The sequence below is a fragment of the Pteropus medius genome, unplaced genomic scaffold (assembly GCF_902729225.1).
Source record: "Pteropus medius unplaced genomic scaffold, Ma_sr-lr_union100, whole genome shotgun sequence".
Taxonomy (NCBI): Eukaryota; Metazoa; Chordata; class Mammalia; order Chiroptera; family Pteropodidae; genus Pteropus; species Pteropus medius.
The window spans coordinates 4,706,588-4,720,021 of record NW_024342466.1 but is presented as its reverse complement, the minus strand read 5'-3'; the positions used below and the strand labels follow the sequence as shown (position 1 = coordinate 4,720,021).

At 63.4% G+C, this 13,434-nt stretch overlaps 2 protein-coding genes across 4 annotated transcripts in view; both read right to left on the bottom strand.

The window, feature by feature from the left end:
- Positions 1-11,820, bottom strand: part of GAL3ST2 (galactose-3-O-sulfotransferase 2) — a 14,839-nt gene extending 3,019 nt beyond the window's left edge. The window contains 4 exon segments of the mRNA XM_039861641.1: positions 9,396-9,948; positions 10,609-10,717; positions 10,895-10,991; positions 11,713-11,820. Of these exon segments, the coding sequence (XP_039717575.1) occupies positions 9,396-9,948; positions 10,609-10,717; positions 10,895-10,991; positions 11,713-11,820 (867 nt within the window).
- A 355-nt stretch (positions 11,821-12,175) lies between these two features.
- Positions 12,176-13,434, bottom strand: part of D2HGDH (D-2-hydroxyglutarate dehydrogenase) — a 26,877-nt gene continuing 25,618 nt past the window's right edge. Inside the window, exons 11-12 of one of the 3 annotated variants that reach the window (XM_039861463.1) lie at positions 13,237-13,426; positions 12,176-12,433 (exon numbers count right to left, since the gene is read on the bottom strand). In XM_039861463.1, the coding sequence (XP_039717397.1) occupies positions 13,260-13,426 (167 nt within the window). In that variant the 3' untranslated portion in view covers positions 12,176-12,433; positions 13,237-13,259. Of the gene's footprint in view, positions 13,427-13,434 lie in introns of all 3 variants that reach the window. The other 2 variants (XM_039861458.1, XM_039861452.1) reach the window with 2 other exon arrangements.

Below are 13,434 nucleotides of genomic sequence, written 5' to 3'. Positions count from 1 at the left end.
CACCACAGTGCTCTTAGGAACACCCCCCACACACAGCCCTGAGGACCCACGGGCACAGACGCAAATCTCTCTGAGTGGCTGCACTATCTGCCCCCAACATATGGCAGGCTGGGTCCCCAGGCTCTGGTACCTCTCTCGGCCCCAGCTTTCTGTCTGGCTCCCAGGGCACCTGGCATGGCTCTGACCCTGTGACCTGGGCCACACATCCGGCATTTCTTGACTGACCCTTCATATGAGGATGGGCCGACCTGACCACAGGGCCAGAGTGGATGCCGGTGCCCGCTCCTGTGATCCCACAGTGGCACCTGCTCCACTGTGGACTCCAGCCTGGGGCAGCAGGTGTCCACCTGTGGAGGGCCCAAAGCAGGGGCAAGAGGAGTGGCCCAGGGAGCGGGACAGGGTCCGGAGGCCTGCTCCAGTCCTGGGGCCAGTGGGGAGGCTCCGGTGCTCCCGCGTCTCCTCTGGGGTGGCACAGGGGGAGGTGGCTGGGAGCCACACGCCCATCGTCACAGCAGCCAGGCCACCGTGCTGGGCCTGTGTGGCCATCCTGTGGACCCTGGGCTTCACAGAGGGCACAGCACCAGCAGGTCCAGCAGCAGGGGCCCTGACGCCCCCAGACCCGCCGTGGGCCTTACCTCCCAGCACCCTCTTCACATGGCAGCTCTGCCCGACACCCCAGCCAGGCCCAGACCCGCCCCGAGCCCTCCTCACTGCCCCCGGGAGTCACTGGGAGGGCCCCAGGAAGCTAATGGGTCCCCCAAAGGAAGGGCCCGCTCCTCCATTTACAGAGTGGAGACAGAGGCCTGGTACTGGCCTGGGAAGAGGCAGCACCCAGACCGAGGGGCCCCGTGTAGCACTCACGGTGTGAGCACCCCGACATCCATGTGCAGAAGGCCGACCAGCGGCAGCACTGTCAGGGCCAGGAGGGGGAGGCGCCTGTGCGCAGCGATCCGTCAGGCAGGGGCGCTGGGTGGGGGGGCACCACCCACCTGCCTCACCGTCATCCATAACAGCTCCTACTGAACACCTACTGTGTGCCAACCTGGGAGGCCTGGGGAACAAGCTGCCACCGTAGCCACTGCCCAGAAGCCAAGGGGCAGCCGCCCCCCCGGGGGGCGGGGGGCACAGAGGGGAGTCTGAGAGGGCGAAGGCAGGAGACCCCTAGGCTCGCGCCCCCATTCACATCAGGGAGGGGCTGAGAGATGGCACATCCTGGTCTTCCTTCCCCGCAGGAGGGAAGACATTCCACAACGGGGGGCCCCAGGAGGGCCTGCCTGGGTGCCAGGAACTCAGCAGGTGGGGTGCAGGCAGTGGTCCCTGGGCTGGGACACCCAAGGGAGATGCTGTAACCACATCGGGGAAGAGACAGGGCTGGGACTGGGCCCCATGGCGTCGGCCGTCCCTCCCTGCCATGGGGGTCTGGTCAGCACCACCTCCAGCCCTCTGAGTTAGAACGTACAGAGCCTTTGCCCAGCGAGGACGTGGCTAGCAATTTCTCTCGTAGTCACCGCATGTCCCTGCCTCTTGGCACTTGCCGTGCTCCACCCCACTGAGTCCCAAGGTCACTGCTACCCACTGGCACAGGGAGGTCCATGCCTCACCCAAGGCCACATGCTGGGGAGAGGCCTGCGGCCCAGGGCCACACTGTCCCCACCCACCCAGCGTTCACTGTGGCCAGGCTGGGAATAAAGAGGTATCTTTCCCTACGGCCGGCGGGTACCCTCCTGGGGGGCTGGGAGAGCCCGGGCAAGCCTGGCAAAGCTGGTGGTGGAGAACTCGGGCAGGACAGTGGCGTCGTCCAGCAGCAGGGACACTGGGCACCAGAAAGCCCATGGGCCTGGCCCGAAGGTGGTCGAGGGCCATTGGTGGAGCTGGAAAGACAGCACTCGGTCACAGCGTTCCCTCTGGAGCCTTCTCTGCAGCCAGACTCGTCTCCCCACGCAGGTCCCGTGCGTCCCCTTATGTTTATCTCGATTTGCTAGTTTCTGTTTCCATTGCAAACAGAATATTTATCCAAGTCCCAGTTCTTGGTACTTATCACCAGAGCGGAAAACACCTTCTAATGTGTGGTGTCAGATCCTTCTCTGGTGCCCGGGTCTTGGCGGCATGCCTGCCGCCTGGTGTGACAGGGTGCCAGGCTCAGCCTGGAGCAAACCGCATCTGCGGGAAGCCCCGGGTCCTGCTGGTAGGCAGTGGCCTTCATGGGCCGTAACCTGGGGGCTGGAGTGCTCGCTGCTCGGGCCCCGTGGGCAGAGTGGGCACGTAGCGAGGCAGGCTCCCCGCGGGCGCACGCTGGCTCGCTGCCTGAGCCTCTTCCTACTCCCCTGTGCCGTGTTCCCTCCACAGATAGGAGGCCTCGCTGACACAGGGGACAGCGGGACCAGGGCACCGTGACTACTGTGGCTTCGTCCACACTGCACATACAAAACCTCGAAGCTCAGCTATTTCCAGGCATGTGCTGTCCCCTGGCCCAGCACCTTAGCTTCTCCGCACCTGCACCTCCAGGTCCCGCAGGCACGAGGCACGCCCCTCCCTCCCCTACTCGTTCTGCAGTGATTCTCTCCCCACGTGCCCCCCGTCCTTACAGCGAGAGCTTGGGGTCCACCTGGGAGACCCCCAGCAGCCAAAGTGGGGCCAGCCGAGCCTTAATAAGCATCAGAACAGCCATGGACTCATCATACATGCTCACGCCCACGGTGGGGCCTGATAGGAAGGGACTCCCATGTCACCGCACTCAGCGGCCAGCCTATGGGCTGTGGCAGAAGGGCCAGTGCAGACGCAGGAACAGGAGTGACCGGGAGGGGCCGGTGGGGTGGCAGGAAGGTGGGGTAGCGGGCCGGCTGGAAGGGGCGACTTTTCCAAACTCCAAGGGCATGCCCTTCTAGAAGGGCACACTGTGGGGTCCCCGCACCACAGCCACTTCCACTGAACTCACACGACCCCCCAGGGAAGCGGTTTGTCGTCCCCCGATGGAGCTGGGGACGTGGGAGGGGCTAACCCCTGCTGGATGACCGCGTGGGGCGCTGACCAGGCTGGTCCCCTCCCAGTCCCGCCCAGGCATCGCTTTGCTCCCCTGGAACCCCCATGCTGCGGGCCTGCTGGCCCCTTGTGGAGGGGCTCACGAGAGTCACAGGATGACACGCGTTTGGGACCCATGCTGACCCCTCTGGCCTCGGGGTGTGTGAGTATCTCAGATCCCTGCAGCCACCAAGTGAGAACCACAGCATCTTCCACAGACACCGCGCTGAAGAGGGCTCTTCCTCTGGCCCCCGCGTCTGCGGGTCGGCAGAGCCATGGGCATGGCAGCGGCCACGAGGGGACCAGCGGAGGGGCCAGGGCAGGGAGCCGCTTCGGGGCTGCGGGTGGGCGGCGTGCCCTCCACATGAAGAGGCGGGGTGCCGGGAGCCCCTCGGGTCTGCTGCACCCGACGCGCAGAAGCTGCTCGAGACGGCCGGTCTGTAAGGACAGCTCAGTGGTAGCACAGCCTGACATGGACGCATTGTTTGGCACGCGAATTATATGTCAAAGCTGTTTGAAAAAATAAAAACTAAATTTTAAAAACATTTTTAAAGAGTTCAGCTGCTAAAAAAAAATTGACAGATGATCACTGTGGGACAAAATAATGAAATACAGCTGAAAAGTAGAAAGCACGTGACAGTGCTTCCAGGGGCCCCCCACAGCCCCCCAGGGCCTCATGGACCAAACAAACGCTTCACTGTGGGGCCCCCCTCCGGGGCTGGCCCAGTGATCGGACTCCCGCATTTGGAACCCCGGGATTGGGGTGGGCCGGCTGCCCTCTTCAGGGTGCCTGGGTGGCCGAAGGCACTCGGCCAGGCCTTCCACGGAGGGTCACACAGTGCAGGTCGCAGCAAGTGGCAGCAGCAGACCTGCGGCAGAGAACCAAGTGGTCTGCTAGACGAGGCGTCAGTCCCGTTCCCGTGGGGCCGGTGGGGACAGTGCAAGGCACCATGCCCCACTGGCTGACCGGTGAGTGCCCCCAGACTGGGCTGTTCCCAGTTCACTCAGAAAGAATCTGGGGACATCTGATAAGAACAAATAAAAGATCTTAACTTGTGGGCAATAAACAGTCTTAAGACAGTCACCTGTAGCGCGGGGACTTCTGGCTTTGGTGAGCTCGCTTCCTCTAAGCGAGACTCACAGTGGTTTTCGTGGACAGCGGTTTTATATGCAGGGTCACACACACACACACGCGCCCCTGTGGCCCTGCCCAGCTAATCAGATGCAGACAAACATTCTCCTCAGTGGCACTACAGATGGAACAGAACCCAATGTCCGAGCACCATTCAGTGTCAGCCGACCTGAGCTAGAATCTGTAGAAACAACACTGAACCCGATTTCTAGAGCTTTCACGTCACCCCCACGAAACCCAGCACCACAGATCAAAGGATCCTGGAGGCCCCAGGCCACACCCGGTCACCTGCCCTGCCCTCTCTCTCCTCGGTGGGCCCATAGCTGAGGGGAGCAGGAGAGTGGGCTGCAAAGACTTCTGGACACGGACCGTGGCCTTTCAGAATCTTCCTCGGCTCACCCAGGGCTCCCTGTGGGACCCACAGTCATCAGATAATGCCATGCCCTCAAAGCGCGGTTCTGCTCACCCACCCGTCCGTCACCCCTTCGTCCGATCCTCACTGAGCCCGAAGTGCACTGCCGAGCATGAGGGTGAACGGAGGGCATGAGTGCAGAGCAGACGGTTAATTAGCAGAAGCCCGGGACGAGACGGAACAGTTACTCAGGGCTCCCTGTCTACAAACAAGCACTCGCAGGCGAGGCCGCATCATCAGGAAACCAGGCACCCCAGGACCCTCTGCAGCTCAGCCTGAGGAAGAGAGGTCAGGAGCCCGCCTCAGACGATCAGCACGAGGCCAGACACAGGTCTCCCCAAGGCCAAGGGCAGCTCCCAGCGCTGAAGCCCCACAGTGCCCAGGCGGAGGCCATGGGCCAGCAAGTTCGGCACACAGAGCCACCATAAAAAGGCCAAACCGAAAACAAACAGGGACGGGTGCCAGACGTCCAAACCCAGCATCCCCAGGCAACAGAGGGAAGGAGTGTGGGCCACTCTCCACCCAAGGGCTTTTAAAAAAGGCCACATCGTTGCTACCTGCGGGAAAACGTGGCCGCAGATGCCTGCCCCCTGCCACTGTCCCATCAAGATGCCACCCATCCACCACCCGTTGACTCAGGAATGACAGGCCCTTGCTTTGACCAACAGAATATGCCAGCGGCGATGCTTCCCAGGCTGGCCTGAAGGTCACACGGGCTCTGCCTCTGCTCCCGGGCACATGCCCAAGATGGCCCCCCAGGGCAGCCGCTGTATCACTGAGAGAGAAAGGCCGTGAGGGGGTTCAGGGGCCCCAGCCAGAACCAGCCTCTCACTGCCAAACTCAATGCAGCCACTGGGGGACGTGCCAGGCGGGGCAGCAGAGGGGGCCGCTGAGCCCTGTGACGCAGCGTGGCCCCACTTCCAGCAGCTGGGTCTCGGGAGGTTGGTCACACAGATAGCTGATGAGAAGGGACCCAGCAGGGTCAAGTCCCCACCCCCCACAGGGACCGCTGACCCTCCTCCCAAACTTGCGCTGCTCCCTGTGAAGCCAGTTCGGTGGGTCTCATGTCGGTGCAGGGGCTGCAGCCCACACTTCACAGAGCAGGGCAGGGTGCGACAGCACACGCGTGAGACAGACATAGGCCGTGGGAGAATGACACGGGGCGCAGCAGGACCCTGACTACCTGACAGTGAGCGGTGGTGGCCGCATGGCAGCAGGGTCCAGCACCGAGGACTCCTGTCACCCATCACCCAAGGAAGGAACCACCGTCCGGCCAGCAGGGGCCTGGAAGTCCTGCTGCCCGCTCGTGGAGGGGGTCTCAGGGGCAGGTGGCAGCCCCCACAGCCACCTGGTCACACCGTCTTCACGGGCACAGCTCCCACAGAGCCGAGTTTCTGCCAGAACGCAGCTCCCCCCAGCGAATGTCCAAGACCAGGGCTGGGGACGTTTGCATGGCCAGCCAACAGCTTCTATACAGTCACAGCTTCACAGCCTTGAGCTGGGGTCACAGCAGCAACAGGAGCCTGGGGAGATACCCCCAGATTAGGGGTTGCCCAGAGCCTTGAGGCAGCTGAGGAGTGTCTGTGCCCAGATCCACCACAGGCCAGGGGACTCACGGAGACGCCGCAGCCCCACCGGCTCTACACAGCTCTCTGACGGCCCAGGGCCACGGGCTGTCTGCCCAGCCACCCTGCCCGGTCAGCCTCCTGACCCCACTGGCCCTCAAGGGTGCCTGTCTGGCTGAGCTGCCCCCCCGCCCCCCCCGGCCCCAGGGCAGGGCTGGGCCCAGTGAGAGGAGCCTGCAAACATGGTCAGTGCCATTTGGGCTTGGGGACGGGGATTCAGTGTGGTCAAAAGGACTCAAGAGACCCCTCCTTCAAGGACTTAGAGCTCGACTGTGAGCCTGAGACACTCAGAGTGGCCACTGCCTGGCCTTGTGTCAGGCCGGCCACCCCCAGCCCCTCACCTACGTGGGCACAGGGCGCGGGGCCAGCAGCGAAAACTGGGCTTGGCCCCAAGGAGTGACCCACAGCCTACACGCTTCCTCCTCACAGTGTGCTGACATCATCCACGGGGTGGGGGGTCACCTGGACCTTCCCTCATCTCGGCTGGACTCCTGGAGACTCTGTCCTCACGCTCATGTCTCTGAAGAAGGTGGTCATGCCCACCCGGGGCCCTTGGGGGCGGTGGGGACGGGTGGAGAGGAGGGTATCCAGAGGCACAGAATCACCCCGCAGCATGTGGGGTGAGGCAGAGAAGGAAAATGCAAAACATCTCCAGAGCACGCCGGCCTCCTCCCAGCCTCGCAGGTCTGTCTACGACGAGAAACAGCCATCTGTTGCCCAGAGCCGACAGGGATGGCGCCCGGGCCTGTGAATGGGGGTCGCCCTCAGTCACTCGGGCCCCCAGCAGGCCCCCTAAAATGCACACACGGGAAACTGACCCCAAAAATGTCAGGGGCCCAGGCTGGGGCCTCAACCAGCACCATAAAGCTTGCGAGGTGCTGCAGATGTAGGGTCCTGGCCACAGGAAAGTGACAGTAGAACTGAGGCCAGAAGGTCCCACGGCCCCAGCAGCCACTGACCCAGGCCTTCAGCCCAGACTCCAAAGCAGGGTCTCCTAGCGCCTGGACCCCGCATCCCTCGGACGCTCAGGACCAGCCCTGGGGATGCGGTGAGTCCAGGGAAGCGTTAGTGGGCAGCAGCCCCAAACCCACGGCGACCTCCTTTTAAAGACAAAGGCAGGACAGCTCCTTTCTGCCGGGCTCTCGGGGCCCCCAAGGATTAAAGCGCTGTGTTGCTGCCTCACCTCTGCGTGTGGCCCAGGGACACAGTGGCGGGCAGGTGGAAGTCCAGGCAGCAGCGCACAGGCTGGATGCGGCGCCCTACCAGGCACGAACCGCACTCCCAGGACACTCACCTGCCGGCTCAGGTGTGAGGCCACACCCTCTACCATCACCCTAATCAGAGGGACTAACGCTGGGTTCCCATGAAGCACAGGACCTGCCCGGGCCAGCTGGCACTGGGCAGGGAGCAGCTGCTTCCTCGGCCCCGCTTCCCGAGGGGCCCCAGGGCAGGCTTGGAGGGAGCTGTGGGCAGCGTCAAGGGCCTCTGGATCCCCAGCTCAGGGTGGGACACAAGGCCCGCGTGTCAGATGAAGACAGCCAGTCAGCGGCCTGAGGAATAGGGGAAATACACCCCCGAATCCGAGAGCTTTCCTCCCTGTTTCTTCTGAGGGGCTCGCTTTACACTGGGAGGAAATTCACTGTCTCTTGCATCTTGGGCCAGAAACAAACTTTCAAAAGAGGACACTGCTGTTGATAATAAACAAAAACCTAAGTAGATTTTACCGCATGAAAGTTCATTTTCTTTTTTCAAGATGTAAATACAATCCGAAGACGACAGAGGAGGACACGTCCGCAGGGCAGTGCCGGAGCAAGCGGAAGGACCAGCAGCCGGCAGGGCCAGGGCCCCCGGGCCCCTGCCTGCCCCGGGCCTCACCCGGACAAGGCTGCGGCACCCACGTCTGCCGCGGGGGTGCTCCTGGGGCCCCCCGAGTCTCCGTCCCCAGACTGGCCCGAGCCCAGCACAGCCCCCTGCCCCGGCCAGTGACTGGGCAGCACTGGGGTGGGCTGAGGGTCCCGCGGGAGCAGGCCAGGCTCTGCCGCTGCCAAGCCCCTTCTGACCGCTGCCTGCCAGGCCTGAGAGGCCGCTGCTGCCAGGAAACCCACCCCCTCTGCCGCGGGCACTTAGCCCAGCACACGGGGCACCGTGTGCTCCGGCCACTGAGGATGGAAAGGCATCTGTACCCTCAGGACTGCCTTGACCAGTGGGGGGCCCACCCGGGCTGGGGGGGGTCTGGGAAGGTCCGGCTTTGGGGCAGCTGGAGCTGCTACCTCATATTCTACTTCTAAAATGGGAGTGGGTGGGGAGAGATGAAGACGAGAACCTCTGAGGACAGACGAGTTTGGGGGGACGGTGGCCTCCAGCAACCCAGGCAGCACGGCCAGTGACCTTGCAGCTCGACAGCCGGGCTGGCAAAGCACAGACGGTGACGCTGTCAGCCAGCACTCTGCCCCCGATGCCGCGCGACGACGCGCCCTCCGCTGTGAAGGGCCTGCGGTGGCCGCAGCTCCACGCCGTCTGTCGCTGCCAGCTGCTGCTTCTGGGTCTAAGCGGCCAGCAGGACACCCTCTCCCCGCACCAGGCAGTGGGAGGCCGTGGGCACTCACATGTCACTGGCTGCCAGAGCCACTCAGCCAAGCCCGAGGCCCAGGGGAAGGGTGCCACGCACCACGAGGCCACAGGCCACGGTCAGCCCTCCCACACGGAGCCTTTCACGGCTTGCCACACCCTCGACACGGGCCAGGTGACGGCGTATGGCGGCCACTCCAAGCAGCTGCTGGGGCTGAGGTGGCACCAGCACAGGTGACAGATGTCTCCACATTGAGACAGGGCCCTGGAGACACTGACCACCCATGGCCCAGGGAGGGTGCTCGCTGACCGGGGGCGCGGCCTCGATGCCCCCACCTCTCTCGCCCTGCTAGTCCCCACCCCGGTGTGACCGTGGCCACACCGCATAAGGTCCAATTCTCAGCATCTGCTGCAGGGACCAGGAGAGGGGCCAGCAGGGAGGGGAGCCGGGAGCCGGGCCCACCAGGGCCCACCGAGGAAGCCCCTCCCTCATGCAGCCCTGCACCCGGGGCGATTCCAGAATGTCACGGTGACTGTCACGGTGACTGCTGCCCCCACAGGGCAGGGAAGCAGGGCCCGAAGCTCCCCGGAGGGTCTACCCAAGGGACAGAGTGGGTCCAGCCTGCGTGCCCCTACTTACCATCCGGGGACAGCCGCGTCCCCACTGCCTGAGCCGCCTGGGGGCCTGGACCATTGCCAGGAGGAGCCTGCCCTCCCCAGTCCTCTGAATCTGAGGGCCTTGAGCTGAGGGGGGTGGGGTGGGGTGCTGAGGCCAGCTGAGCACACCCCAGACCTCATGGGGGTCAGGGAGGAGATGGAAGGGTGGCCAGCGACTGTGTCCAGCATAGGCGCTGTCGCCAGTGACATCAGGATCAGGGGTCAGGCACATTGTCCCGCGACCTGCCAGCTCCGCCTCTCCACAGGCCAGCATCTGGTGGCCGCCCTCAGGAGCCCTGTGGGCCCCTTGACTCCTGACTCTTCCACTGAGGCCCCTGGGTCCACCATCAGCAGCGCCCGAGTCCAGAGCTGCAGGGCAGCTGCTCCCGGCAGGCTCGGACCAGGCGCCCGCGCCCAGCGCATCCCAGGCGGCCTCCTCGCTCCCGTCCCCAACCTGCTCCCCGCGCTGAGCCCACAGGCCCGCACTGTCCACCCCTCCCCCACAGCTCGGCCCCTGGCCAGGGCCTCCTCCCCCTCTGGGCGGCACCTGGGGGCGCTCTCATGTAACCTCTTCTCACATGGCAGCAGCTTAGTGGTTTTAAAGCAAAAGCCATAAGCTTTCCCTAATTCAGACACAATGGCCTCCCCTCACAGCCCCAGCGCGTTCCAGATCTGTCCCCACCTGGGGGAGGCGGCTTCTGGAGGGCGTGGCCTCAGGCCTCCCACACCCATGGTCCCGGCTCTGGGCTGGATGGGACACAGGCTGTGCGTTGCTGACACTCCGACTCTGCCGCTCCTCTTGTCATGTGACACCTCGCGTGCTGTGTGCCCTGACGGTGCGGGGTCACTGCGCTTTGCTCAGACGCGCACGTGCTGGCTTTCCTGAGACCCGGGGCTGCTGGGAGTGTTTCCTGCAGGCACGAGAGCACAGGGCCCGAGCCCACGGGTCTGCGTGTCATCCAGGCAGGTTTAGACGTCCTGCCTTTGGGGTGCACGTTTCATCGTCGTACGCAATTAGCCCAGCCCCGGCTTCCGTCCAGCACCCACTTTACCAGGCTGTGTGTGTTTCGAGCCACCGTGGACTTTAAGGCAACACGGAAGAGAAGCCGTGGGTGGGGGAGGATGGGAACCCCCCAGCCCCCAGTGTCAGGTGAGCACCACAAGCAGAGGGAGAGCACACGGCGGGTCCAGCCCACCTGTGAGCTCCAGGAGGGCCCCCACCCTCATCGTACCCACTGGCCTTGAGGCCACACTGGCAGGAAGTGCCTGATATGTGCCCATCTCCCACAGCCCAGTCACTGTCATCTGTAGGTCACCAGGCTGGACGGCTCCAGCCTCCAAACCGAAGTAGCTGGAAAAACACTGGCCTCAAACCTGGCACCCAGAGGGTCAGAGGCTGGACGTCAGGAGCCGTCTGCTGACCTCAGAACGACAGAGGGTGGCCAGAGGCCGGCTGCCAGGCTCTGAGTGTCAGGCTCCCACAGGGTATGTCCTGTGCCACGGCCACCTTGGAGCTGCCCATGGACACGCAGCCAGGGACGGTGGCATAGCGGCCATAGCCATGGGATGGAGCTGGCTCCTGGGGCCAGCGCGGCAGCAGGGGCCCACAGCCAGGAGTGGCCCCGGGTACCAGGCGAGGCCACGGGCAGCTGGCAGCCGGAGGGGAGGGGACCTTTGTTTTAAATCCTGGCAGAGGTGGAGAAAGAGGAGACAGGACAGAGGCTGGACACCCAGCCCAGGGAGGCGGTCACAGGGGTCCTGACATACTTGCTGGGCCAGCCCCCGGGCTTGCAATAAGCCCCTGAGCCTGCCCTGCAATCTTACTGGGCCAAGACACCCCCAGGACGCACACCTCTGCCAGGGTGTGGCCCAACCACAGCCAGAGACCCCTGGCCAGGCAGGTGGCCTAAGGGGCCCGTCGGGGGGAGGGGGCAGCAGGGGTGGGGAGCAGGCTCTGCCTGGGCTGGGACAGGACCGTGGAAGCGCCTCCCTGAGGTCTTGCTGGCCAGCCCAACAGCGTGGCTCCCTGACCCCCACTCCAGATCTCTGCATCAGCTTGCTGCCTGGTTTGTCCTGTTTTTGTTTTTGTTTTTAAGTGTACATATGCTTGGTTGAAAAAAAAAAAGTGCAAAGCATCTAAAAATAAAGAAAGTATCTCCTTCCGACCCCAACCTCCAGGCGTTCTCCCCAAAGTGAGCCCAGCCAGTCTCGACATGCCAGAAGGTTCTGTGAGCAATCGGCTTCCTCCAGCCAGTGTCTTCTCTCAGGAGCAGGGCCTGCCCCTTGGCCCCCCTTCTCACCATCCCTCTGTCCAAGGTCTCAGAGGCATACGTCACCTCCTCTTCCAACAGGCTGACCCCCACCTGGCCAGCAACTGAAGCCACCTGAAGACAGCGCTCCACATGCATCCTGGGAACAAACCTGTGTGTGCATTCACGTGCCTGTGTCTGTGTGTCCTGTGTGCCTGTGCACGTACGTACATGTAACATGTGTGCCGTGTGCCTGTCTGTGCTGTGCCTGTGCAAGCATGTGTATGTAGAGTGTACACTCTGTGCCTCTGTGTCTGGGGGCCACTGCGTGTATGTGCGCATACACAGGTGGCTGCTGTAGGGGAGCCCCAGGAGGAAACCACGGGCCAGTTCTCATTTAGACATTTTGGGGGCCAGCTCGTCCTCTGAGGAAATGGAGGCCCCTCTGACACTTGCATCCTATAGCCCTTCTCGTCCCAATGATGCTCTAGCAGAAAATGCCTCAAAATTTTAAGCCTTTTAAAATTTCACGTGTCACTTTAATTCTTCAAAATAAACTTGCTCAGTCATAAAGCTATTACTGAAAGTCATCACAGACGTGAACTGATCCACCTCTGACGACTTGGAAAACTCAGGTGGGACAAGGCCTCATGGGCCTGATGGGAAAGGGCTCCAAGTCCCATGGTGGAGAAAGGGCCGGATCTAGGGAGGGGGACGACCACCCGCAGGCAGCCGGGTCCAGGTCACTCTCTCGGCCCTGACGTTTGGGCCCCTAGGGAGCAGGACACACAAATGTCACCGTGGGCTTTTACGAAATTATTTTTCTAGCAACAGAAGCGAGGAGAGGATCCTAATTTACATTTTTACTGGAAGTTCATGACAGCCAGAGAGAACACGTGTCCCACCTCCCGACTGTCCCCAGGGCCAAAGGCCAACAGGCATGGCCGGAGTCAGGGTCGTTGGAGGTGCGGGGACACCGGAGGGCCGCAGGCAGGGAGCCTGGCAGGCTTCACGGCGGTCCTGCTGATGCTGCTGCAGCAGAACCAGAAAGCCAGGCCCGTGGACGCAACAAGCGCCACGCTCCGACGGCTGTCCTGCCAACGTGGGCCTCCAGGAAAACGGGGCGCGGCACGCTCCTGTCACTCCGAGTCACCCAGAACAAGCCCGAGGCAGGCTCTGCCGGTCAGCGCCTAGGAAGGGACCAGTGCGCTGGGCCGTCCACCTGGAGCTGGCAGCTGCGGTCCTCTGCCCAGGGCCAGCAGCAGGACCACCGTGCCCACCCAGGGGGCCACAGGCAGGGCAGGTGCGATCTGGTCTACTTCTGAGTGGGCAGAAATGCTCGCCCCCCGGCCTGTCCAGGACGTGCCAGAGGAGCTCCCCACCCGTGGAAGGACCCCGAGGCGTGCCCACCAAGATACCAGATGGAGTGGACGGAGCAGCGCTGGGCAGTGAGCGCTCTCTTCTCTGCTCACCATGGGGAGCCCGGCCCACAGGGGACTGTGTGGCGGGGGCCCCACCGCTCAGAAGCCCTGAGCCCAACCCAACGCCCAACCCGGGCCCAGAGGCCACACCTGCCTCACCCGCTGACCCCGGCCCCCTCAAGCCTGGACGGGCAGCGTCTTGTAGGGGTTCAGGATGCCCTTGGGGTCCAGAAGGGTCTTGAGCTGCCGCATGAGGTGCAGGGCCTCAGGGGGCTTGCTGTAGCCAAGGACATGCCTCTTCTTGAAGCCCACGCCGTGCTCGGCGCTGACGCTGCCTCGCTGCCCTGCCGTC